The 27,752-nt window shown below is 49.5% G+C and overlaps 1 protein-coding gene across 3 annotated transcripts in view; it reads left to right on the top strand.

Moving 5' to 3' along the window:
* The first annotated feature begins 2,820 nt into the window (after window positions 1-2,820).
* DGKD (diacylglycerol kinase delta) overlaps window positions 2,821-27,752 on the top strand; it is a 107,156-nt gene continuing 82,224 nt past the window's right edge. For 2 of the 3 annotated variants that reach the window (XM_045845629.1, XM_045845628.1), the window contains exon 1: window positions 2,821-2,985. In XM_045845629.1, the coding sequence (XP_045701585.1) occupies window positions 2,830-2,985 (156 nt within the window). In that variant the 5' untranslated portion in view covers window positions 2,821-2,829. Of the gene's footprint in view, window positions 2,986-27,204; window positions 27,459-27,752 lie in introns of those variants that run through there. The other variant, XM_045845630.1, reaches the window with a different exon arrangement.

Here is a 27,752-nt window from a genome sequence, read left to right as displayed (position 1 = left end):
CAGCCGTCTTGGATGAGGGCCCATCCTAAATGCCTCTGTAATCCTAAAGGCCTCACCTGGGGGTTAGGGCTCCAATATATAAATGTTGGGGGGGGGCCACATTCAGTGCATAACAGGGCTCTTCTCCCCTCTTTCTTCCTACAAGCTCCTGGGGCCTCACATGGTCCAGGTTCAAGCCCTGCCTCTCTCACTCCTCTGGAGAGGTATCTGAGCCTTGGGTTACAGAGTCTTTTTTTTTTTTTAAGATTTTATTTATTTATTTTTCGAGAGGAGGGGAAGGGAGGGAGAAAGAGAGGGAAAGAAATATTGATATGCAAGAGAAATATCCATCAGTTGCCTCTCACATGCTCCCAACCAGGGACTTGGCCCCACAATTCAGGCATGTGCCCTGACCGGGAATCGAACCAGTGACCTTTGGGTTTGCAGGATGCCACCCAACCCAATGAGCCACACCATTCAGGGGGAGATTGCAGAGCCTCCATCTCCAAAATGAGACCATCGCAAGCTCGCTCTGTGGGGCTTGTGTGAGGACTAGGCTCGCTGGGCAAGGGTCTGGCATGAGTCCGGCGGTCGGCACATGGGAGCCCTCACTGACCTCATGCTTCCTGGAACTTTCTGGGATGACAGAGATGTTCTATGTCTGTGCCGTGTGGTAGCTTCAAAGCCACAAATGGCTACTGAGCACTTGAAATGTGGCTAGTGTGACTGAGGAACTGGAAATTTAATTTTTAAATTTTTTTGCAGAATTTTATGATTTTGTTAAATACAATGTGTACATGATCTGTCTGTTCATTTTCTTCACTGCGCAGCCTGGCATCAAGATTGGTGCCTATGGTGGCCAGTGGGGCTGCTCTGTCCACAGTGGCTTTGCGGTTCTTTGAGGAGACGTTGTGAGTGACCTCGGCACAGTAAGACTCTTTGCACATCAAGCACTTCAAGCTCCTTGACGTTGTGGACCAGGAGCTTTTGAAAGCCACCGGGCATGGGGGAATGGTGGGTGGGAAATGGAGACAACTGTACTTTAACAACAATAAAGAAAGAAAGAAAGAAAGAAAGAAAGAAAGAAAGCCACTGGGCACCACCTGCTTTGTGTTCTTGTTGCTCTCATAACCCATGCTGGGCAGCAAGATCTGGCCCTTCAAGCTCCTGTGCACCCTATTGTCAGTCCCTCTGGGATTCTGCCAGTTCCGCTGAATTTTGCCACATCAGTCTGACTGGTGCTGGATGAACTTTCGGCCCTCTTTTAGACAATCTTGGGTTTTGTGAGAGGTCCAAAGGCAGCTATGGTGCTGAGTAAGAGACGGTTGCCACCTATATAGGCGGTGCCAAGGAAGAGCTGGAAATTTAATTTTAATTGAAACTGAGGTAGCCACATGTAGCCAGCTAATGATTACTGTATTGGGCAGGTCAGCTTGGTACACCAAGGGCCCTTGGCTTGTCCCAGAGTGTCCCTGCATTAACGTCTCACATGCTCTGCGATGGCTGCGAGTCCCCCTGGCCATGTGCCTGTGCTAGATGCTACTCTGTGGCCCCTGGGGGGTCTTCTCTTGTTTTGCCTCTGGAAAGCATTGCCAAGTGCAGTGAGGGCCAGAGAATGCTGACGGGCAGACCAGGGGCCTCCGAGTCTCCAGCAGTCCTTTGAAAAGGTAGGGTGACACTTACTTGTGCAGCCCCCTGAGGATTTTCCCCTCTCAGGTGGTTTGAGGCCGTCGTCCACTTGGATTTCCCCAGTGAAGGACTCCGCCCACCCACCCTGTGGCTCAGCCTAGGGCCTCTGTTTCTGCCTGCAGATCCTCGTCCTCCTGAGTCCACTTTTCTACCTCTGCAACCCCTCCCAATAATCCAGGGTGGCTACCTGCCCTGGTTACTGCAAAGCCGGGTCACAAGCCCCAGCTTTGTGACCTAGCCCTGCCCCGCCCTGGGCTTCTAGTGGTTCTCAGGACTCAAAGACCAATCCCCTTACCACTTTCACAAAGTCTTGTCTGACCCCCTGACCCAGGCTTATCTCTTCCTGTTATTTCCCTCCCTTTATAGGCTACAACTTTTTTTTTTAAGATTTTATGTATTTATTTTTAAACATCAATGTAAGGTTGCTGGGGGTCATGGCCTGCAACCCAGGCATGTAACCTGACTGGGAATCGAACCTGCGACACTTTGGTTCACAGCCTGCGCTCAATTCACTGAGCTAGCCAGCCAGGGCTTACAACCACTTCCTTTTTTCTGGAGGATTGTTCTTTCTGTCTCCAGGCCTTTGTACAATGTGGTCTCTCTGCCTAGAGCAATGATCGCCAGGACACCTGTAGCTTGTTAGGGATTCCTCCTGCTGGCATTCTCCTTAAACACCACTTTCTCCAGGAGCCTTCCCGGATGGAATCGTGTGTCCCTGATCTGATATCCCAAAGGTCCGTCCAGGTAGGTTCTTCTTTCTCCCTTGCATCCATCCACTGCCCAATTGTTTATCATGCAACTAATTGCTAATTGCCAGACGCCCTGTTTAGATGCTGGCGACACAATGCAGGACAGGACACAGTCCCAGGCCTCCTGAAGGTCACTTACATTCTTGAAGAGGAAGGTTAAAGATTAAAAAAAAGTGAACACAGAAACCAAAAAACCACAAATTGTGTTCCAGGAAAACAAACAGATGCTAAGTCAGGGCCAGGACACCGCCAGTGGGGGGCGACCCGGCTAGAGCGCCGCCAGCTGGGGACACCGAGGGGCGGAGCTGGAGGCCGCCGAGGCCCGGCCCGGCCCCTCGCCAGGACAGGCCCCGCCCCTCTAGGCCCCGCCTCCGGCCCCGCCCCCGTGCTGTGCGCGCGCTGGCCGGGCAGCATGGCGGCGGCGGCGGGCGCCCCTCAGCCGGGTCCACCGCAGCCGCCTCCGCCGCCGCCGCCCGAGGAGTCTTCGGACAGCGAGCCCGAGGCGGAGCCCGGCTCCCCGCAGAAGCTCATCCGCAAGGTGTCCACTTCGGGCCAGATTCGCCAGAAGGTGAGACGCGGCAGCGGCCCGGGCGCGCGCCCCTCTCGCCGAAGCGAGCCCCGTGAGGCCCGCGGCTCGGCCGGAGCGGCCGCCCAGGCCCGGCCCAGGGTTTAGCTGCCGGGGCGGAGCGTGCTCCGCGAGGTAACGGGCCGGACTCCCGGCCCCGCGCCCGGGCCGAGCGCCCTTCCTGGCGGGGCGGCGGCGGCGGCGGCGGGGATCCCGGGCCGGGGGCGCAGGTGGGGGCCGCGCGGAGCGGCGCGCGGGGCCCGGGCTCCCCCGCGGTGGGCTGAGATTCCGGAAGCCCCACGCCGCCGGGAGCGGGAGGAAACTGAGGCCTAGAGGCGGGGGGTGCGAGCGCACCCGATAGGGGGCTCCCGGCTGCGCCCCGCAGGCGTGCGCTCCCGGAGCCCGGGCTCTGCCCGTTTCGGAGCCCCGCTCGGGTCCCGTCCCGCCCCGCCGGGCGCCCCGCAGACTCACCTGTGGTCTCTCTAGAAACCCAGCCGGCCGCGGGGGTGCCGGCTCGTCCCTTCACTCGCGTGCGTTTTCGTGCCCGAAAGGGGAGGGATGCGCGCGTGGTGACCGCCTCTCGCTCCCTCCGCGGGGACGCGGGGAGAAGGGGCTTCCCCTGGCCGGGAACCGGGTGGCGCCTCGCTCTCCGCTGTCCGCGGAGAACTCGAGACCCCAAACCCCAGCTGCGGAGAGACGCGTTTCCTTTGTGCAGGAGGAAAGTTGCACCCTTTGTCTTCCCACCGGGGCTGCCGTTGCAAACCGCCCCTGGCGTTGGCTGTAGGGGAGCGCTCCCGGGGGCACCGGGCTTCCCCCGGCCGGGGCCGTGCAGGTGGCCGCGGGCTGGCGGCCGCGGGCAGCCCCGGCGGGCGCAGGCTCGCTCGCCCTGCACCCTGCACCCTGCTGCAGTGCGCTGTTCCTCCGGGCCGGCTAGGTTCGGCCGCTGCTTTTGCCGCCGGAGCCATTTCTTCCCCTACCTTCGGCCGGCTTTTGAGACCCGTGGTGGGGTGGCCTTTGGTCCTCGCACGCCCCAAACCAGGCTTATTGCGAGGTGCTCCAGGTATTCGGCAAAGAGGTCTCGAGGGCCTCTTTTGTTCCAGGTAGAGCAGTCGCGGTGGTCGCGCTGGCAGGTCTTCAGTGCTTGCCGTGTGCCCGCACTTGCGTTGGGTTAACTTTACAGACTTGACACAGGCCACAGCTCACCCCGTACCGGCGCTAACTCATCGAGTCGGGGCTTCTCCGGCGTCCCCATCTCGCGGAACTGGACACGGAGGGAGGCAAGGGACGGGACTTGCCCAGGGTGTCTCAGGTAGTAAATGTGGATGTGGGTCTGAACCGCGGTCGCGATGCCGAGAGGGAAGGCCGTTCCCCCGTCCGGGGGTCCAGCCTGGAGGGGATGGGCACCTGCGTGCGGGACGGTGGGAGGCGGTGAGCGCTGTGGAAGCTGAGAGCACTTCGGGGAGGGGGGCAGGCAGGGATACAGAGGTCCCCTGTGGGGCGGGATCCGGAGGGGTCGTTTGCGGGGCTGAGGGAGGAAGGAAGGGCTCCCCATGGAGTTCACTGCTGGGTGTCCGGCCCTTTGGCATCTCCGGGCCACACTGGAAGAAGGGTTGTCTTGGGCCACACATTAAATACACAAACACTAACGAAAAATGATGAGCAAGAAAAGGTTTTAAGTAAATTTGTGATTTTGTGTTGGGCCACATTCATAGCCATCCTGGGCCTCACGGGCCACAGGTTGGACACCCCTGGCACCCCTGGGATTGGGCAGCAGCAGGTGAGTGCAGCCGGTTGAGAGCAATTAGGGAGAGGCTGGGAAGGCGCGTTTTGAAGGGCTGGCCTGGGGCTGGGTTTTTGGCCTTGGGGAAGAGGGAGCCGCAGAGAGTTATTCACAGCATAGGAGCAACCGGGTTGGATGTGCTTTCAGGGAGATCTCCAGGTGACCCTGAACAGGAGCCACGGAGGGGTCCTCTCCCGTTGACTGGTCCTCCAGCATGTCATGTGCCTAGTGGGGTAGATCCTGTGATTTACCAGTGTGATTAAGGTTCCATCTCTTAGGATTCCAGTGCTTGTCCAGAATTCTGTTCTTTAGGATGTGGGTCACTCCCCGCCCCCCAAAACCAAATGAAACCAAACAAAACAATGGTGGCTGCTCCACCAGCTGTTCCGCTTGAGGAGGAGTGATGGGTATAGCGTTAAAAATATACCCTGAGGACTCGAGTTTCTGAGTACAGTTACATCTGCTGTTCACATAGCCTAAGGCTGATTTTTCTTTGGGGTTGTTAGTGACTGTCAGCATGTGGGAAATAGGAGGTTTCCTGTACGCACAATACCCTCCCCCCTTTTTAAGCAGATAAGCCATTCAGAAAATTTCTCTGGTAGATGTGGTGCATAAGAGAAATGTCCAAAATGGTACGGGTATCATTCTGGGTCTCAAAAGGAAAACCAGACCCACTTTACATATTTGAAACTGGGAATTTCGGTAGGGGCACATGCACGTAAGTGACGAAGAACTGAGGATGCAAGCAGAGGGCAGTGAGGCAACCCCGAGATGAGGCAACTACCCGGAAACCACTGCCACCCCAAAGCTGGAGGACAAAGTGGGGAGGCGGCGTATTTGACTCCAGGAGCGACTGCGGCCCCGCGGAGCCTGGAACTACCCTGAGTTGTGTGGAGGGGCTGGAGCCTTGGGGAGGGCACAGCTGCTGCTGGGGACCCCACCACCACGTGGAACAGAGCAGTAGAGGAATGGAGCTGAGGACAAGGGGCCCGGGACCCAAGCTGTATGTATGTCACGTTTTGAAATATGAGTCCAGTAAGCGAGAGCAGCCGTAATGCCAAAAGAAAAGGAAGTATCTTATGACAGTACTTCTCAAATTTGAATGTGCAGCAGACACATCCCCGGGGATCTTGTTAAAGTGAACATTTTGGTTGAGTAGCTCTGGGGTGTGGCCTGAGATTCTGCATCTCTAATCAGCTCCCAGGAGATGCTGTTGCCGGTCCCAGGGACCAGACTTTGAGAAACAAGACCTTACCGTGCGTGTAAAGAGAAGCCTTACCAAACTCCAGGTCTTTGCTGTACAAGGTTCTTTAAAACTCTTCCTCAAGCCTCCAGCGTTCTGAAAATGTGATGTGTGATTTGGGAAGGCTGTTAGTTTAGCATTTCATGCAGGTCTGGTATTGTTACACGTTCCAGCGCCCCAGCACACCATTCAGTTGCGTATCCTGACTGCAGCATACAACAGTGCTTCTTCTGCAGGCAGCGTAGCTGCCGTGGAGACGAGCCAGGGCATTCATGCACTGGGAAGTTAGTCCACCAGCGCATTGTAAGGTATCGTGAAATTGGAGTTTATCAGTTAAGGTAGAGTTTTAATTTTTTTTAAAGGTTTTAAAAGCTAACATTTTTGGCTCTGTGCATAAAAGTGCTTATAGCCCTGAGTTCAGACTTAAACAAAGCATTTTCCCATGGTGAAATGAAAATTAGTAGGTAAAAGTTTCAAGGTTTAAAAGACTTAGAAAATGACAGCTTTATGAAGATATCGTTCACACACCAAATACCACTCATTTCAAGTGTATAGTTCAGTGATTCTTAGTGTCCTCATAATAGTGCAGCCATCACCAGTCAATTTTAGAACATTTTCATCAGTCCAGAAAGAAACCCCGTAACCATTAGCATTCACTCCCCATTCCTCCCAACTCTCTCCACTGTAGGCACCTGCTAACCCCCTTTCTGTCACCCAGGGTTGCCGACCCTGGACGTGCCATCTGGGTGAGGAACACACGGCGTGTGCCTTTCATGTCTGGCTTCTCGGCCTTAGCAGGCTGCGTCTGAAGCGCATCCCTGTTGTAGCACGTGCCGGTACTTTTCCCTTTTTATTGCCGAATACTGTTACAATTGTGTGGATATACTTATCAGTTGATGGGCACTTGGGTTACTTCCACTTTTTGTCTGTTCTGGATAATGCTGAATTATATGTGAACATTGGTGTGCGGGTTTTGTGTGGACATGTTTCATTTCCCTTGGGCATATACACCTGTGGGTGGACTTACTGGCTCACGTGGTAACTCTGTGCTTAACCTTTGAGAAACCGTCAGACTGTTTTCCAAAGTGGCTGCAGCATTTTGCATTCCCATGAGCAATGAGTGAGGGTTCCAGTTTCTTCATGCCCTCAGTTGTTGTCTTTTTGATGAGAGCCACCCTGCTGGGCGCGAAGTGGTGTGAAGGGTCTCCAAGCTAGTGTGTGAGTAGTAGTTAATAGCTTTTGGTGTCAAGTGAAGTTGATCCACTTCCCGCTCTCCTGCTTATGAGACGTGTGATCACAGACAAGTTTCTAAACTTCTTAAGACTTGGTTTCCTCATCTGTAAACAGGGAAAATACTAGTTCTTGGGTTGGCAGTAGTGACAATAGATGATGTTAGGTCTGTGTTCCTTAGCCTCAATTTACATATCTGCAAAACAGAAATGATCGTAGTTCTCAGGTCCGTAAAACAAATGGTAACTCAGAATTAAACAGGATAATGCACACACAGCACAGCGTAGTGCCTCGCACATCTCAAGCATTCAGTAAGTGGGTGCTTTTATGATTCATTCCGTCTTTCTGATTGCTCGTTTTTTGTATTTCAAATAGTAGCCATCTTCCTGAACCTGTCCTTCCCCACCTCAAGCTGATCTGGGTGAGTCTGTATTTCTGTCAGCTGGAAGAGCAAATAAAAATGAGTCTGGTAGACAATTAGCAATGAAGAGCTTTTAAAAAATTGCTAATTCAGCCCTGGTCGGGTGGCCCAGCTGGTTGGAGTATTGTCCTGTACACCGAAAGGTTGTGGGTCAGTTTCCATTCGGGACACATGCCTAGGCTGTGGGTTTGATACTAGGTTGGGGCACTTACAGCGGCAACCAATCGATGTTTCCCTCTCTCTCTTTGCCTTTCTCTTTCTCTTTCTCTAAAATGAATAAAAGTACCCTCAGGCCTTGGCGGGGTGGCTGAGTTGGTGTGCCATCCCATACACCGAAAGGTTGTGGGTTCGATTTCTGGGCAGGGCACTTACCTAGGTTCTGGGTTTGATCCCTGGTCCCGGTGCTGATGGAGGCAACTGATTGATGTTTCTTTCTCACATCGATAATGTTTCCCTCTCCCTCTCAAATCAATAAACATATCCTCGAGTAAGGATTAAAAAAAATACAACTGTTAGTTATTGAATACTAATAATACCCCAGCAAGGCATTATTTTCCTTATTTCACAGATCCAGTTTAACTCAGCAAACATTGGAGACCTTAAAGTTTTTGAGTGCGCTAGGCGCTTGGGGTACCTTCCTGCACAGAAACCAAGCCAGTCCTGGAGCTGAGAGTCTGGAGACAGGACAGACATTAATGAACAGTCACACGTTTGGGCAGTTGTGACAGGAGAGGACCGGAGTGCGCTGGGAGGCTTTAGCAGGTGAATTTGACTCGATGCTGAGGGGGGTGTGGAAGGACCTTCCTGAGGAACGGACTGTTGGGCTTAATCTGAAAGGTGGGCAGGAAAAGGGACTTCTGGTGGTGGGGGGGCGGATCGACGGACTGACCGGCCCTTGGAACTGACCAGGCTGACTAGGCACCATCTGCTAGTAGCAGAGAGCTAATAAGATCATGCAGATTTATGAGGCCAGGATCCGGGGAGGATGTCGGTCTGAGGCAGTGAGCATGACAGTTGGGGCTGCTTTCTACCTTGGGGTCAGTAAGGGCCGATAGTGGCAGTAGTGTTCCCCTCAGAATTTATCCAGAACTGCAGAATGTGACCTTATTTGGAAATAGGGTCTTTGCAGATATAGTTGGGTTTAGGGTGGACTCTAATCTAATGTCTGGTGTCTTCTAATCTAATACCTTTATAAGAGAAAGGGGAGGGAGAGATGGACATAGAGAGACACGGAGAAGGAGGCCCTGTAAAAAGAGAGCTAGAGAGTAGGTTTTCACAAGCCAAGGCCACGAGGGCCACCCGGAGGTAATGGATGGAGTCCTCCCTGGCTCCTTCAGGTGCTGCCGACACCTTTATTTTAGACCTCCAGCCTCCTGAGTCACGAGACAAACATTTCTGTTGGTTAGGCGTCCTGGCCTGGGGTACTTGGTTATGGGGCAGCCACACGGAATGGAAACGGGCCCGTACACTGACTCTGAAGGGGAGCCGGGAGGCCGTTAGAAATGCTGGGGTGGGGTGGGGAGTGGCGGTGGGTGGAGCTGAAGTGTCAGGGTCTGCCAGAGGGCAGCAGTCCTGGGCGAACCCCCTCATTTGGGCTGGGGTCCCAGAAGCCACTTCCAGGGGATGAGGACGAACTGAAAGCCCTGCTTCAAGTTGCGTCCCATCTCTGGAATTAGGTAAAGCCAATCTCAGAGTGCTGCTGTCTCCGGGTTTCTAACAGAAGCACATTAATCCCCTGCAGAAGGAGACAACATCATCCAGTCCTCCAGTTATTTTCACAAGCCCTGTGGTGAATTCAGTGTCCTGCATACAATAAGAAGTATACACACGGGCACGTAGGGCTACTGAGTTAAAACCAATAGAAACAACAGAATGTGAAGGCAGATTAATGGGGCTCCAGATGTTAGATGCCGACTTCAAAACATCAGTGTATCTCAAAATCCTTAACTAATTATAATTGCAGAGACCTCATTTCCAAATAAAGAGGAGATGAAAGACCAGATTAAGAATTTTGGCAGAGAACTAGAAACTGAAAAACAAATGAAAATTAAAAATCTCTTTAAAATTTTATTTTAATCCATTGTTCAAGTACAGTTTTCTGAAAAATTTTTTTTTAAAGATTTTATTTATTTATTTTTAGAGAGAGGAAGAGAGGGGTCAAGAAAGAGAGGGAATGAAACATCGATGGGGTAGAGAAGCATCGATCGCCTCTTACACACCCCCAACTGGGGACCTGGCCTGCAACCCCAGTATGTACCTTGACTGAGAATCAAACTGGTGACCTTTCTGTTTGTGGAACAACCCACTGAGCCACACCAGTCAGGGCCCAGATGAAAATTTTAAAACTGAAAAATGTAATAATAGAAAACTAAATTCTTAAGGGGAGGGTAGACTAGACACAGCTGAAGAAAGAATGTAGTGGCCCAGAAGCTAGCTCAAAAGAAAATCGCCACAAGAAATCCTGGAGACATAAAAAAAGGGAATAGTTAGAAGACAGGGAAGGAGTCAGAGATAACAGTGCGAAGGTCTGACTAATGTTTGTCATCTCAGAGAGGAGAGAGAAAATTGGGCAGAAACAGTACTTGAAAGGATGGTGCCTGAGAATTTCCCTCCACTATTCAAGGTGCCATCCACAGATGGCAGTAACCCCAGAGCACAAAGAAAACCACACCAGTCACTCCATAATGTAACTGCTGAGAGCCATAGATGAAAGAAGGAGACTTGAAAGCATCTGGAGACAGATTACCCTCAAAAGAGCAACAGTTAGACAGACAGCTGTATTCTTAACGGAAACCATGCGGAACCGAAGTCAGCTGAAACCGAACTACCGGAACAGGCTGACTGCTAACCCGGAATTCTTTACCCGCGAAGAAACCCTGCAGAAGTAGAGCTGAAGTCAAGGCATTTTCAAATAAATGAAAACAGGTTTTTTTGTTGGTTTTTTTTTTGTGAGCAGACGAGGTAAATGGGAGAAAACTGTTTTAAGGTCCTCATATTTCCAGGAAGATAAAAAAAAAAAACCCCGTTAATGTTAGACAAGTCTCAGACACACTTAATCGTGTGGCAGCCACTCAATTGTGAAAGACTACATGGTATCTAAGCTACAAGGGAAGAGAAATTGAATAATGAGAAATTCTAAATCTGAAAGAAGGCAAGAAAGGAGAGAAACAGGAATATTGAAAAAGTGGAAGAGATAGCGCACAAAGTTGATAGACCTAAATCTCAGCATATCAGTAGTCACCTAAAATGTAAGTGGACTTGAATGCTCCAATTAAAAGACAGATTGTTAGGTAAGAAAACAAAACCTGACTAGGCTATTATAAAGAGACATTTAAAACAAAAAGGTATCAAAAGATTGCAAGTAAAAGAAAGTACTATGCACATATTAGCCAAAAGAAGGTTCATGGAGCTCTTTTAAAATAAAAAATAGGGTTTGAAGGCAAAATATGGTATTAAAGATATTCTGATAAATGAGAAATGGTTTATTTCACATATAATTAAAATCTGTATGTACTTAACAACTTGAAAATATGTAAAGGAAAAATGAATACAACTGTAATGGAAATAAATCCACAATTATAGTGGGATATTTTATTTTATTATTACTCTTTTCTTACTCCTCAGGTATATGTTTATTGACTTTAGAGAGAGGAGGGGAGAGAGAACGAGAGAGGGAAACATCCGTGTGAGAGAAACGTCAGTCGGGTTGCCTCTGATATGCACCCCAACTGGGGAGTGAACCTGTAAACCTTTGGTGTAGGGGATACCACTCCGACCGGCTGAGCCACCTGGCCAAAGCCATAGTGGGATATTTTAGCGTGCCTGTCTCAGGTGTTGTTATGATGAAGCAGACAAAAAAATTGTAAAACTGTAGAACAATTGAACAGCATAAGTATTAAATTTGACCTAATGGACATACGAGTACGTACAACAATGTACCTGACAGTCACAGGATCAAATTTCAAGTGTGCAGGGTGTATTTGTCAGGATTCACTGTATGCTGGTTACAAGGCAGTTCTTAACCAGTTTGCAAGGATTGAAATTTTATAGACTGTGTTCTCTAACAGCAGTGCAATTAAGCTAGAAATCAATCAAATGAAAATTCTCATGTATCTGGAAATTCAGAAATCTATTTTTAACTGCCTTATGAGTCAAAGAAAGCTAGAAAATATTTTGAGTTGAACGATAGCAAAATATGTATAACTAATGGAATACAGCTGAAGTCATGTTTGAAGGGAAGTTTATGACTTTAAATACATTTATATTAGAAAAAGAAGACCTGGCTGGTGTGGCTCAGTGGACTGAGTGCTGGCCTGTGACCCAAAGGGTCACTGGATCGATTCCCAGTGAGGGCACACGCCTGGGTTGTGGGCCGGGTCCCCAGTCGGGGGTGCACCAGAGGCAACCACATAGTGATATTTTCTCTCCCTCTCTCTCTCTCTCCCTTCCCCCCTCTCTAAAAATAAATAAATGAAATCTTTAAAAAAAGAAAAAGGAAAGAAGACATGCTGGAAATCCATGAAGTAGGCTGTATATCAGGTAATTAGAAGAATAACAACACATTAAAATCCAAGAAAATAGAATGAAGGAAATAATGAAGAGCAATATTTAATGAAATGGAAAACATTAGGAAGGATCATCAAAGGCAAAACATTGATTTGAAAAATCTGATAAAATTGATAAACCCCAGTGGGAGTAATTAAGAAAAAACAGAGAAGGCAAATAGTATTAGGTACATCGTCAGAGGCCCTACAGACATTAAGAAGAATGAAGAGGTATTACAAACAATCTTACACAAGTGAAATTTAAAGTTTAGAAGAAGTAGACAAATTCCTAGAAAATCACAACTTAAAACTCATACGAAATAGAAAATGCAAACTGTTTTATAACTATTAATGATACTGAATTCATAATTAAAAATTTTCCATTAGACCCAGGTGACTTTTCCAGTGAATTCTAAGCATGTAAGGAAGAAATAACACCAGTTTTACATAAATGCTTCCAGGAAATAGTAAAAGAGGGAACACTCTATATCTTTTTTTACGAGACCAACAAAACTTGAATAGTATAAAACCTGATAAGGTCATTACAAGAAAGGAAGATTACAGTCCAACATAACTAATGAAGAAAGGTGAACGTTTTCTAAACAGAATGTATGGGCATCTCAATAGATGCAAAACCTCCTCCCCCAATTTTGATAAAAGTTAGCATTCATTTCAAATTGGATGAGAGAGGGTGTCAGCAGACTTTTCCTGTGAAGGGCCAGATAGTAAATATTTAAGGCTTTGCGGGACATAACACATTTCCTGTGGCAACTGCCCAGCTCTGCACTGCAGAGTAAAGCAACCTTAGACATGAGGGGCGTGGCTGCATTCTTTACAGAAATGGGCGATGGACCCGACTTGCTCATGGACTGTGCTTGCCCACTGCTGGAAGAGGGAAACCTCCGTGGTCCAATTAATTAAGAGTGTCTGCAACAGCAGCAAACCTCGTGCCTGATGGTAAATTTCCTTCTTTTTAAAAAAGATTTTATATATTATTTTTAGAGAAAGGGGAAGGGAGACAGAAAGAGAGGGAGAGAAACATTGATGTGCAAGTGAGACATCCATCGGTTGCCTTTTGCATGACCCCAGCTGGGGACCTGGCCCACGGCCTGGACACGTGCCCTGACCAGGAATCGAATCGGCAGCCTTTTGGTTTGTGGGATGGCGCCCAGCCCACTGAGCCACACCAGTCAGAGACTGATGGTAAAAGTTGATAGTTTTCCCCATGAGATGGGAACAAGAAATGGATGTCTACCACTACTACTTCCATTCAGAGTTTATAGTAATGCAAGAGAAAGAAATAAAAGGTACATGGATTAGGAAGGAAGAAAAAAGTTCCTCATTTGCAGATGATAGAAATGTTTCCTTATATACAGTTAAGTTATAATAAGTGAGTATAGCAGGGTTGTAGGATTCAAGGACAGTGTACAAAAATGTGTATTTATGCATGGTATAATAAATATATTTGCTCTTTGTCTCTGGCTCCGGGCACAGAACTCCTGAGCAACAGGAGTGTCTTTTGCTATTCATAAGAGCCCCTTTTGGCTACGCAGGGTGGGGCCCCTGTAGCGCTTCAGGGTGGGAGCTTGTCATCAGAAAGACCAAACAAGTGTTAGAGATGTGAGCTTTCAGCCTTTTCCCCATCTTCCTAGTGGTGAAGGGGGGCTGGAAAATTGAGTTACAAAAACCCTCAGACTGGGGAGATTTGGGGAGTTTCTGGGTCAGTGAGCACGTTAATGGGCTGGGAGGGTGGTGTACCCATAGAGGGCGAGGAAGCTTGGCCCCCAGGGCCAGTGCGTGGCCCTGTGCAGCTCTTCTATCTGGGTGTAGGGAAGGATGTGGGTGGAGCAAGGGACCGCTCCTCTGTTGTTGGTGGGAGATGAAATTGGCAACACCGCTTCAGAAGACATTCTGGCAGTGTCTGCTAAGTTGAAGGGATGTATACTCTGTTTTAGCGGTTCTGCTTGTAGGTGTATATCTAACAGCTTACGTGAGCAAATGCACTCCACTGGGCATGTGCAAGAATATTACTAGTGTTCGTATTTGTGATAGATCAGAAGTGGAAGCAACCCAGTTGTCTGCCTATAGTAGACTGGGTCAATGACGATACGTCCTTACAGGAGAATGCTATACGTCAATGGAAAGAAGTTGCTACCTGCTGGTTTAAGGATTAATCACAGCATTGAAGTTGTCTGGCAAAAAAAAGCCAGACGCGAAAGGATACATTTTGTATGATTTCATTTATATCCAGGTGAGAACAGAGAGGACACTAAGGGGGTTAAACTTACGTGCAAAGAAATGATTACCAGGGGAGTCCGGGTGGTGGGTGGGTGGTCTGTGAGAGGCGTTCCGTTTCCCAACCTCTGTGGTGGGTAGTTGGGCTCTCGGTCTGAGATAATTGTACATTTTTGTTTTGTGGACTTTATGTGTGCTATTTTATAATGAAAAAATGTGTGTTAAAGGATTAATAAAAGAATGAGGAGGCGGTCGCTGGTCCAAGAGGTGTGCACAGTCCCTGAGGCCTGAGGGAGCTTGGCGAGATCAAGGGGCTGAAAGGAAGCTGGTGTGGACGGAGTTAGCAAGAGTCCAGGAGACCTCGATGTGCCGTGAGGCTGGGACCTGGGTAGGAGCTAGTGAGGGAGCTCTGTAGCAGTGGACCACTATCGTTTTGAGAGTTTAAGAAGTGACACCTGACCCGGCCCAGGTTGAAAAGATCGCTCTGGCTGTGTTGTGGCTGCCTGAGTGGGTGCTGGCTGGCCCACGTGGTAAGAGACAATGGCAGCCTGGGCCAGGGTTGTGGTGGTGGAGAGAGTTTGTTGGACTTGACCTGAGAACTCAGTGATAGTCTTGGTGTGGCTGTTGGGGGAGAGGGCGCTCGTGGTTCTAATGAGGAGCTGGGTAATGGAGCTCTCCTCTGAGACGAGGAGCTGTGGTTGAGGGCCACAGAGGACCAGCTCAAGGGGTTTGCTCTCACGGAGCTCCACTGCCTGGTGTCCTGGGTCCTGTCATGCTCAGCCGCCCCAGCTTTACAGATGAGGGGCATCAGCTTGGAGCAGGGAGGCACCTTGCCAGTAAGGCCCGTAGATTCCAGGTGGCACCTCTTGCTAGTGTACCCTACCCAGCCGCTGCCCACTTGTGTGAGGTTCCTCTGAGCCCGAGTGAGAACAGTGGGACTGTGGAAGAGGGCCTGGTCAGGCTCTGGGCTGTGGGGGCTTGGGAAGTGGGCAGCGGAGGAGGAGCCATCAGAGAAGGAGGGAGGAGAGGGAGGGACGGGAGGAGGGTGAGCTGCTGACCCCAGCACCCAGAGCTCCATCGTTACTTTTGTATTTCCTTCTGGACTCTTTTTCTGGATGTGTTTATTTAATTTAGTTGAAGTGAAACTATGTAAGTTTTCACTATTATGTCATAAGTATTTCTCCATGTTACTGAAATCTCTGTATTCTTACCCTTTGTAATGGTTGCACTAGTCTGTGAAGACTGTCTTTGCAAGGAAAGCTCTTTTTCAATTTTTATTATGAAAAATGTTAAAATAATGTGCAGTGTACACCCAATATACCCACTACCAAAGAGATTCAATAATTAACATGTTGCCAACTATACTTTATCTATATGTATTGAATGTAATAATATTCACTTATAATTAATAATTTGCTAAACCTTTTGAAGGTGACTTGTAAGTATGACGACAGTGTACTTCTGACTAGCTCAGCATGCATCTCCTAAAAATGACATTTTCCTATATGCCATTACTACAACTAAACTCTGAAAAATAAGGATTCTTAAAAATAAGGACATTTTCCTATACAGTATTATACCTAAAACATTAATTGTAATTTTCTAATTCCGAATATCCACATCATTTTTAGATTTCCCCAGCTGAACCAAAAATGCTTTTCATAGCTTCCCTTTTGGGAACCACGTACCCATCAGAAGTCATGCACTGTATTTGGTGGCTGTATCTCTTTGGTCTCTCAACCAGGTATGGCTCCTGCACCCCTTCTTTCTCCCTGTGCTCCCCACTAGGACACTGACTTTCTGAAGAGACGAGCAGAGTTGTCTTGTAAAATCTGTTTCTGGATGTGTCCGATTATTTCCTCTGTGTTTGCTGTAAACTTAAAGTGAGAGGTTTGAAGACTTGGCTGTATTTGAATACCCCTGGACTTGGGAGGCTCTGTGCCCTTCTGTGCCCCCACGCTGCGCTACCATTCGGTAACACGGAGGTCTTTCCCTTGGAAATGTGGATCTCCCTCTTCGCCATTAGAAAGCAACCTGTGTGGTGATTCCTGGGCGCTGTGAAAATCCCCTTCTCTCCAGCATTCACCCATGGCATTCGCCCAAATCCGTCTTATTGAGAGAACTGGCAAAATGGAGGTCCCGCCATCTGCTTTCTTTCTTTTTTTCCACACTTATCTGTTGGTATTTTTCTGGAAATCCTTCCATTTCACCTGGGGAAGGACTACGTTTCCTCCTAAAAAGGCAGGGTAATTGCCAGTTTTCCGGTTAACTACCAATTTTCAAAGCAAGGATTTGGTAAAATAGTCATTCCAGTGGAGGCAGATGTCTGTCTGTCTCTCTGTCTCTCTGTCTCTGTCTCTCTGTCTCTCTCTCTCAGAAGGGCGGGTGCCACTGTGGATTCCTGACTGGTTACATTCAGTGGTTTACTGTCAGTAACAGTCATTCTTTTTGACGCTCACATGGTCCCCATCTCCCCAGGAGAGCCCCCTCAAGCTGTCTCTTTGGTCTTTGAACGCTTGCTCACTGTGACTGTCTCTCTTTTAATCTCTGGGTGGAGAGCGGAGGTGGGGTTGTGGGGCGGAGGTGGGGTTGTGGGGCGGAGGTGGGGTTGTGGGGCGGAGGGGACAGCCTGCGCCCTGTGGCTGAGGCAGCTGGCCCAGGCCCACGTGGGGCGCTGCCCTTCTCCCTCCTGTGCCCCGGGCAGGCAGTGCCCTGCGAGTTCAGCACGTCCGACTGGCAGCTCTTTGCTCTCCTTTTTTGGTTTGTATTAACGTGAGTTGGGAAGCATTCGTCTTCTCTGCCTCTGATTTTTGCATCTCCATTTCTTTTGTATTTCTTTGGGGCGGTTCTTAGTACTATTGGTTAGACAGCCTGTCCCTTCACACTGCCAGCTTTTCTCGGCGTTTCCTCCTCTCTGCCCTGGTCTCTGTCCTTCTGTGAGCGTCTCCGTTTGGCTCCGTACACCTCCAAGGGCGTTTTCCACAGCGTGCATTTTCTCCGTTAGCCCCCCACGTGGGTTCTAATTCCACTCTAGTGTGGAGGCTTTTGCTCCTTTTCTAACCATGGCCTGTATCTTAGCTTGTTACCTTTTGATTTCACCTTGCTCTCATTTCGGTTGTCCCTGTACTTTAAAAAATGTAAATTTAATTTGTAAAAAAGATTATTTATTTCTAGAGAGAGGGGAAGGGAGTGAGAAAGAGAGGGAGAGAAACATCCATGGGTGGTTGCATCTCGTACGCCTCCTACTGGCAACCCTTCGGTTCTCAGGCCGGCGCTCAGTCCACTGAGTCTCACCAGCCAGGGTAATTTTTTAATAGAGGCAGTAATCTTTGTGCAATCTTACAACAAGAAGCACGTGTTTTCTAAAATGGTCTTTTGTTTTGTGTAATAATTCATTTCAGATTTCTGTATGTGCTTTATGGTGTATCTCTAGCCTCTCACTTTTTTGTTTTGATTTATTGATCCTTGAGTGGTGTTGGCTGGTCTGTGGGTTTGAACTGCCATTCACTGGACTGCCCCTGCTGTGGGCAGGTTTCCCTGCCCCTTTGGTCTGAGTAGTGGGGTTGTTTGGGTCACCTGCCACCCTCTTCTGGCTGTCTCTGTTCTTCTGCATCTGAAGGTGAAGGGTACATGGGTTGGTGGATTTCCTTAGCCTAGTTCTTCTGGCCCCATGAAGGTCAGGTACACCCCAGGCTCCAGGATGAACAGGGATTTGTCCTTGTGGCAAGTTGGAAGAGGGCCACTCTCACTCTCTTTTTCTTTTTTTTAAATTTACCATTAACCATTGTGAATGTACAGTTCAGTGGCATTTTAACAATATGTGCTGCCATCACCACCGCTGTTTACTTCCAGATCTTTTTTGTCCCCCACCTGGAAACCCCTTCCCCATTCAGCAGTCACTCCCCACTCCCCGCTCTGCCCCAGCCCCGGGTGGCCACCAGTCTGCTTTCCGTCTCTGGATTTGTCCGTCCCGGACATTTCATAGAAATGGAGTCACACAGTGTGTGTCCTTTTGTGTCTGGCACCTTTCCCTTGCATACTGTTTTCAGGGTCCATCTGTGTTGTAGCATGGGTCAGTGCTTCATTCCTTTTTATGGCTGAATAATATTCCACTGAATAGATGTGCCACTTTTTAAAAATCCGTTTATCTGTTGATGTATCTTTGAAATGCTTTTATTCTTTGCCTCTTGTGAATAGGGCTGCTACGAACAAGTTACTTGAATATCTACTTTGAGTTCTCTTGGGTATATGCCCAGGGAGTAGAATTGCTGGGTAATTCTGTGTTTACTTATTGAGGAAGCTCCAGACTGCTTCCCTCGAGGGCTGCACGGTATTACAGCAGTGTTTGAGGGTTCCAGTGTCTCCGCACTTCGCTAACACTTGTCTTCTGTTACTGCTGCTGCTGCTGCTGTTGTTGTTGTTGTTGTTATTATTATTATTATTATTATTATTATTATTATTACTGTCCCGATGGGTGTGAAGTGGTATCTCATGCTATTGATTGATTTGCATTTCCTTAATGACTAATGGTACTGAACATCTGTTCTGTGCTTATTGGCCATTTGTTTGTTGTCTTTGCAGAAATGTCTATTCTAGTCCGTTGCCCATTTTTACAGTGGGTTATTTTTTTTTTTGAGTTGTAAGAGTTCTTTATCTATTCTAGATACTAGACCCTTAGCATATATATCATTTGCAAATATTTTCTTCCATTCTGTGGGTTGTCATTTCACTCTCTTGATACACAAAAGTTTTAAATTTTGATGAAGTCCAGTTTATATATTTTCTTTCTTTTTTTTTATTGTGCTTTTGATATCATATTTAAGAAATCATTGCCAAATCCTTCAAGGTTTACGCCTGTGTTTTCTTCTAAGAGTTTTATAGTTCATTCGTTTGCATCCAATGTCTTAGCACCATTTGTTGAAGAGGGCCACTTTTTTTTTTTCAGCTGGGTTCTGTCTCTCAGACCAGCGAATGAGGTGTTCAGGATTAGTTGGTAATCTCGACTGTTTTGGAGTGGACTCAGTAGAGTTCATAAAGTGATTTTCAGTAGGATCATTCTTGTGTATGGTTATGAGACATTCACACATTAAATCGTCTAAAAGAAAATACCTGCATATCAGAATTCTTACTGCCTTAGAACTCTCCTACATCTCACATTTGAGAGTGTGGGCTCCATTCAGTTCTCTGTGTTTTGGAAAAATTTGAAATAAATACTGCATTAAGCCCATTCCCATTTGATAGTCTTTGGTTTTGATTTCTCTGATAAACATGAACTGGTACTCAAGAAGCAGAGTGAAAAGGAGGTCTGGGAAGTGGGTCTTCATCCCCTTTCTGCGGTGGCTGAAAGTTTGCACATGCTTGTACTTTAAGAGGGCGGGTAAAACCAGGTTTGTCAGGACTGAGGTATGCATCTTTTTGTCTAAGTGTATTTTTGTATCTAACCAGTGTTGGGAGAGCTTGAACTTTGCTGCTTATAGAAATTCTTTGGCTTCTTCAGCCTCAGGTAGCACATATGGGTATAACCATTTGTGAAAGTGATTTGGTGACGTGGATGAAAAAACTCCAAGGAAGTGCATATTCTTGACCCAGTAGTTCCTCCGGTGGGATCCAATCCTAAGGAAATAATCTTAAATGTGAAAAGCATAATGGACAATAGGTTTATTGCAACATTAAATATAAAAAGTTGCAAACCCAGAAACACTCTAGGCGAAGGCCCAGTTAGGGCTGACGCCTGTTGTGTGCTGGTCCTGCACTGACACCAGGCAGGGGCCGTCTGACTTCACCTTGGCGAGACTGTGTGACAGTTGCTAGGAGGGGTAGGTGGCGGAGGCTCCCAGCAGCCGCAGGCCGCACAGCTGGGGAGTGGTGGAGTGAGGCGCCTGCTCTTGTGCCTAAGGCAGCGTGCAGATGACTGAGGAAGGTGCTAGCTAACAGGGACGGTACTTCTGAGACGGTGGGGAAACGGAGAGGCATTGCGTTAGGGAACGCCATTCGGTTGTGGGCCAAGCACGGTGCGCGGGGAGGGAGACAGAGGAAGTGTCCAGACTGATATCAAGGGTTGTGCTGGGTGGTGCAGTTTGGATTATTTTTATTTCTGTTTTTCTACATTTTCTAAAATGGGCATTGTTATTTTATACAAAACAAAAACCTGACATGCTACCCTTGAACTGAAGACTGCTGACGGTAAGAGTGGCGTGGTGATGGGACGGTTTAGGACGCCGGGCTCCAGTAGCAGAAGACGGAGAGGAGCCCGCCCCCAGCCTCTTCTCTGGAACGCCCTGAGCCACGGTTGAAACAGCCCCAACTGCCCGATCAGAACAGTGAGTTCGAGGAGCCAGATACACAAGGGCGTGACATGGAAACACTGGCCTTAATTTCATAGCATCCTAACACACGTGTGCGTTCTGGCTATGCTCTCCTTTGTCCCAACTTTTTACTCCCGTTTAGACAATAGGTTTACCTAAGCACAGAGTTCAAGGTCTTGATATAAATAAAGATATATTTTAAGCTGACGCTGAAACTATTTGATGTATAAAGCGCTGTCCGTTTCTTAGATATGTCCATAATTATTCAGGGTACTTAAGCATTTCAATAGATGAAGTAGAAATAGGTTATAGAGCAACAATACACGAAATAAAAGCTGATCTGGTCAAGACATATTGTTTGTAAAAGCAGCTAATTAAATAATTTGTATGTTCTATAACCCATTGTTTTTAATACATGAAAAACACACCGGAAGGATCTTATTTCAGAGCGTCGTGGTGGTGGTAGCAGTGGCGGGACCCCGAGTGTTCTCAAGCAGAGGACAGGGCCCTGTAGTACGCACGGCGGCCTGGACTGGGGCTGTGGAACGAGGGCCTTGCCCCTGTTCCCACCTGCTGCCTGAAAACGGGCAGAGGCCCGGGGTGAGTGCGTGCCCAGGCGGCGGGCAACGATGGCTACGGTCCTGCCTCGTACTTGTGCAGCACCCTGCTGCGTGGGAGCCGTCCCTCCCTCTGCGCAGCACCCCCGAGGTGGGATGGAGACCAGGAAACGGGGGTGCAGGGGGCGGCTGCTCGCAGCCCAAGCAGTTGCGGCCTTGGGCCTCGCACTCCAGCTGCGGTGTGTGTGTCACTCACTTCTGAGTCACCCGCGCGCCCTGTGTGCACCTTGTAATGGAAATTTCCCGACTCACGCAGAGGTAGGGAGAGGAGCCGAACTATTCACTAAACAGGCTAAACAGTCATCAGTGCGTCGTGCCTCTCTTGTTTCATCTGTCTCCACCTCCAGCCCTACTTTGTTCTGGTATTTAAAGCAAATTCTGATGGTACTTTTTACTTTGTAAAAGTGTTCCTCTCCCAGCATGCAATTTCCTTAAAGGTCAAGGGTCCCGTCTCTTTCATCATCGTATTTCCAGCAGTGCTGGCACTTAAGTGTTCAATAAATATTTGTTGAAACAAAGAGCGCATTTCATCCCACCGACCGTAGGGAGGCAGATTTACCGTGCAGGCTCACAGAAGCCCGGTGACTCCTCGGTGCCTTAGCCAAAGCACTGTGTGTACTTGCGACGGTGCTCCCGCCGCCGGTGGCCCGGGTCGGCCCCCTTCGTGTCCAGTGGGCATCGGTTGTGTCTTGACCCATGCACACTTGTCCATATGTTCACCCCAGGAGAGTGGGAGAGTTAGTTATGACTGTAGTTGGTCTTGCTTAACTTGTAAAAACCAAAACATTAAAAACTTCCCTCAAGCATATGTTTGTTTTTTCACTTGATCATGAAGCTTGGAGAGAGTTGAAATCAGACAGACCTGGGTCTGAAGCCCATCTCTGTCCTTTCTCTGTTGCTATTGGTCCTTCCTGGTCCTCGCTTTCTTCATATGTGAAGTGGGTGGTCACTCTTCTCGGGGCGGTGAAGGCTACATGAAGTAGTGATGGTGACTACGTTCCTGGTACAGTGCAGGCACTCCGCGAATGCGGACCCCGTCTTTCCTCTCCTGGTCTGTGTTTCTGTGACATGGGAGTGCTTACCATGCCTCCCCCAGGGAAGGGTGTGTGTAGATGAAGTGGGGTCCTCTGTAGAAAGCCCTTAAACCCTGGGACAGCAGCATCAGTGATCAGAGTGGCCATTGACGGTGACCGAGCTGAGCTAGCTCAGCCAACCCCCCTGTATTGGACAGGAATGCATTTAACAGGTCGATGACACCAGTGGAGCCCGGATTGTTTCTGCCTCGCTACCCCATGGCTTCAGCATGACTGCCACAGCTTGAGACACAGCAACTACATTCAAGGCAAGAAGGAGGGGGGAGTTGAAGCCATGTGATCCCGCAAGTCAGTGAGGCAACTCCCCTACCTCCCAGCCCCAGCAGGTCATCTGTGTAGGCTCCTTGACCAAGACTGAATCGTGTGGCCGGGGCGGGGGCAGTGGGATTAGGACGGTGATGGCTGGTTACATTTGGCACAGTAGCCCACTCAGAACTGAGACCTTGGTAGCCAAGAGGGGAGAGGGGCAGTCGGCCTTTCCACAGTGAAAGAAGTGCCCGCCCCCCAGTTTGGGGAAGGGGGCTGTGGACTCTGGATGAAGGGCAGATCTAGGAGCAGCTCTTTTGGGGATTACGTTTTGGGCTACTTCAAGGCTTTTTGCTTGTCCTTCCTCATGTAGTGGGGACAGGAATGAGGCATCTCCCCTCCTCTCAGTGACAGAGGGGCTTTGGGATATGGTAGCTTTGATCTTGGTGGCACTGCCTTGAAGGAGGTGGACCAGGGTAGTGGGAGAACAGAAATTGTGTTCATGTGATTGGTAAGACAGAAAGGCAGTCCTTTTTCTATGGGTAATTGTTTGGGCCTTTAGGAAAAACCTCACGTGGATGAGTCAGATCGGCGGCACCTGGTGTAGGGCCTGGCTCCGCCCCGAGGTTACCCAGGTGCTGTGGTCTGCCCTCTCCTGCTGGTTGTTGGTGCCGTGGAGACACTCGTATGTGCAACCTTCCTCAGCTTTTGGTAGGCTGTGGTAAGAGCAGGGGGTATTAGGGAGGTTGTTGATAGGTTGCAGTAGTCTGAATCAGCACGAACTAGTGGGGTGGTGTTTTGAACAGATGAAGGAATTTACCTTTGCTTAATTGGATTAAATCAGATTTATCAGTGGACTTTCATGCCGGTTTCTTTTGCCAACAAATATTTTTGGTCTGGCTGTCCAGGTCTTCTGTTACTGGCCATGTGGCCTTGCACCGGTTAGTTAATTCTTCTGCCACTCCGTGCCCCATCCGCATGTCCTCATCTGTAAAATGAGAATATTGCTAAAAATCTCCAAAGTTGGTATGAGGATTAAAAGGTAAAAATGGCTGATACGAATGTAGTAGGTGTAATGTGTACTCAGTGTTTAAAATAACCTGTAGTTCTTTGAATGTGTTGTAGATGCTTTGTGAACACATTATTTTTTATTCTCTTTATGAATTACGCTATTCATAAACCATAAACCATAAACCATAGCAGAAGGTTTGAGATAAGAGTAAGGAGGCCTGACATTTCTTTTGTGGCCTGTTATTAGCTGTTTAACCTTGAACATGTTACTCAGTCCCTTGGTAACCCATTTTCTTATTTGTGAATTGGAATATTAGTGTCTGTCTCTGGGACCACAAGTGTTTGTTTTATTAAGTTGGCAAATAGATCGGAAAATGCTCGTGAAAAGTGCTATGCAAATTTAAGGTAATAAGTTTTTCTAGCTTCTTTCCACTGAAACATTTTAGCAATCCTTTTGTATATTAACTTTTTTATGCTAATATCCCTGCTTTTTAAAAATTTGTTAAAAGGATTTTATTTATTCATTTTTAGAGAGGAAGGGGAAGGAGGGAGAAAGACAGGGAGAGAAACAGCTATCAGTTGCCTCTCTCACACCTCCGCCCGGGGACCCGGCCCGCAACCCAGGCCTGTGCCCTGACTGGGAATCCAATCAGCGACCTTGCAGTTAGAGAGCCAGCAGTCAATCCACCGAGCCACACCAGCCAGGGCTGTTTTTTAAATCTTGTTTAAGAAACTTTTCCCAGTCCCAAAGTCCTAAAGGAATTCTTCTGTATCATTTGTTGAGACTTGAATTTTGCTCTTCACATTGGATCTGCCATCTGCCTGGAAGCAGCTGTGGTCTGTGGTGTGTGAGGGAAGGGGCCATGGGGGCCGTCTTCTCGCATGGCCGAGCTTCAGCCCTGGTCGTGGACGTGGCTGGCTCTCTGCCGCCCTAGCCTGCGACACCGCTGCTGTTACACGTCTTGGTTTCGGATCTGTTTCTGGGCTATCTTTGATCCCCAAACTCCACTTGTAGTGACCTGCTCTAAGGAGCAGCCCAGGGCTCGAGCAGGTGTGTGGCTGAGGCAGTGTTCCCGGAGCGGCGCTGGCGGTGCGGGGCGGGGAGCACCCCCGGGGTCCCCGCAGGGGGTTGGTGTCTGCACCGCCACAGGGGTACTCGGCAGCCGACAAAAACATGTTTACCAATATGGAAGGGTGCTGACAGCACAGCGCGGCGGAAGAAATAGGAAGTTAAAAGTACAGTGCGTACAGCCTGGCCCTGTGTTTATGAAAAGTTAACGTGCGAGTGAAGAAAAACAACCCCTTCAGTGCCCTTCGACCTGGCTTTGCCCCGGGCCAGGCCGGGGGGTCTGCTCTGGCAGGCCCTCCTGGCCCTGCCCAGTCCCACTCACAACCTCGCAGCTGTATTCGACACCCCCCGGGTCTTCCCACTGCTTTCTCATCTGCTCCCTGCTTTTCTGCTCATGCTCGTCCTCTCTTCGGGGCTCCCGCCTCCTCTGCACGTTGATGTCGGTGTCCTTGGGCCCCTGGTCGGGTCCCCGGGCCTCCTCCCCTTCTCTCCTTTCTCCATGAGGGACTGCCCTGAGGCATCTCCCCGGTTAAACTTTCTCTTATCCCCCTCGACTGTGTGTCCGCAGCTTGCTCTCCACTCAGGTCGCCGGTGTCCTCAAGGTCCTCAGAGCCAGGATGTCCAGAACGAAGCCGACTCCTCCCCCTGGAGGCCCCACGGAGCCATCCTCGGTCTCTCGCCTGCCTCCTTGCCTCTGTCAGTGGTGGGTTGTCTTCCCCAACACGAAGGCCTGTGTCATGTCCCCTTCCTCTCAGGTGCTCATCGTTGCTGGCTGCCCTTTTGTAAGAGCTTCTGGAGTGTTCTTCCTGCCTCCAGGTTTCACCCCCTCCCTCTTTGCTCCGCACTGCAGCCAAAATCATCTTTCTGAAGTGCACGTCGGAGACACCACCCCTTGACCTGTGACTCACAGGCCTGGCTGTCAGTGACCTGGGCCTGCCCCCCACCCTTCTGGCCCTCTTGGGCTCTCTGCAGCCTCAGGTGGTTTCACGCCCTCCGCCTGGTCTGCTCAGACCCCTGCTCACCTTCTGAGACCTGCTCTGTGATGCCTTCCCTCTCGGAGAGGTGGGGCGATTGCTCCCTCCCTGGTGCCCGTGCCCTCCGCCCTCCCCTGCTCTGCGCTGTCCCTGTAGTCCTCAGAGCCAGTGCTGGGGCTGTGGCGGCACTAAAGGGGACTGAGGAGGGAAGGGGCTTCTATTGCCTTTCCAGAGAGGGGCATCCTCACCCTGTGGCTGGGCCCACACAGCCCCTTGGAGACAGGGCCTTATGGGCGGGTGGGTTTGACCAGGGCTCACAGGGCCTGCTTTCGCCTTTCTCTGCCCCCTTGTTGACACCTCTTTTCAGGGCATTTCTAGAGCTGCCTTCCTCAGGTCTTCGTTCCGGACCTCCCTCTGCAGCAGGTGACTCGGCGGTCTCTCTTGTGGCTGGGCCCTCGTCTGTTTGGGCAGTGGGTGGCTGTGGCACCGAGGGCCACGCTTAGGCTCAGGCTGAGCACTCGGGTGCCTTTCACCCTGGAGTCCAGCTGGGGGACTTGCTTCCTTTCTGGAGGTTTGCCAGTGCACACGCTCTCACTTGCTAACTGTTATTCTCAGTGCCTGCGTGTGTTGCAACTCTGCTCTTTCTTGTCCCTGGTGGTAGTAAAGGTGCCCTCTTTGACAGAGTTGGCCCCCTTGTTTGTGCAAAGAATGTGATAGGTCGCCTCTGAGAGCCTGGCCGCCCGGCGTGCCCTGAGTGAGCCGCGCTGGAGATCTGGGCATCTGACTCCGGGTCTCTGCTCGCGGGCTGTAAGGAGGAGGCTTGCCAGCCAAGCAGTGTTTCCTGTGGGTGCTGGTTACAGGCTGCCTGATGCAAAACATAGCACATTATTCAGATGGGTTTTTTTCTTGACCACTTTAGTTCATGGCTTTGACTGAGTGTCTAAAAATATTCTGCAACACATCTATAGTATTCATGAGCAGTGAATCAGAAGAAATGCAGTTTCTGAGAAAGCTTCAAAGAAATGCTGCCTTTATCTCTTCTCCAGCCTTTTCCGCTGAAACCCACCAGTCTTTTTCTGGGCGTGCGTGTTCTATAAATAGAACAGCAGCTCTCCTTGGGTAGCCCACGATCAGCTGTCATCCGCTTTACGAAAGATGTGTGTGTGTGTGTGTGTGGTGGATTGTGTTTTAATTTTGCTTTTTTTATGTGTGACATGTGGAGCAGGAGACTCGAGGGAAAGCGCTCTAGCATTTATCCTTTAAGGATAACTTAGAACTTTTCTGGGTCTGTGCTGGTTGGTTTTGTCTTTTTTTTTTTTTTTAATTTGCATTTGGGGAAGAGATGGAAGCGGTTCCTTCCCCTGCAGAGGTAAGGAAGACACGTGGGTGAGGAGATGTGCCTGCGTGGGTGAGGAGAGGCACCTGCGCCTGAGAGCGGGTTCTGTGGGCCCAGAAGGAAGGCTCTCCCGCAGAGGGGTGCAGGCGCCCGGGGCCCTGTGCTGCGGTGCGCAGGCCGGCCACCCCGGGTCTTTGAAGAGCGCGCTGAGATGAGCACCGCCATGTGCACCTGGGTCGGCAGAGGAGGCTGGGAAACAGCCCGGGAGTTTCTCCCGAGTACAGACCCGTTTCTCTCGGGGGCTCCGGGGATCGGCCTGGGTCTGGTTCAGCAGGTGTCCCCACACTTTGGAAGAGCCAGGCCTTTGCTCAGTAAGGATGCAGGTTTCAGGCTCTGTGACTGTAGTTGGTGTGTGTTTTCTCTTGACCACTGGGTGATGTCGTGTTTCTCTCTTCTGGCGCCACTACTTGGGAGAGCAGGTGGGCAACCTCCTCACGCGTGAAGGTGCAGATGTACATCACTGAGTGAGTAGGTGGGGCCCTCAGGAGTTTTTTCCTGGGTCTGTTCTCTCGGGGGTCGGAGAGCACTGCTGTTTGTGCTGCTAGGCTGGCCGCACAGCGCAGCTTCCATTACCCCTGGCCTGTGGTGGGAGCCTGCCTGTGCTG

This window comes from Phyllostomus hastatus, unplaced genomic scaffold, assembly GCF_019186645.2.
Source record: "Phyllostomus hastatus isolate PE091 unplaced genomic scaffold, TTU_PhHast_1.1 phas_contig_477, whole genome shotgun sequence".
In the NCBI taxonomy this organism is placed as follows: Eukaryota; Metazoa; Chordata; class Mammalia; order Chiroptera; family Phyllostomidae; genus Phyllostomus; species Phyllostomus hastatus.
This window is presented reverse-complemented; position numbering and strand designations above follow the sequence as displayed.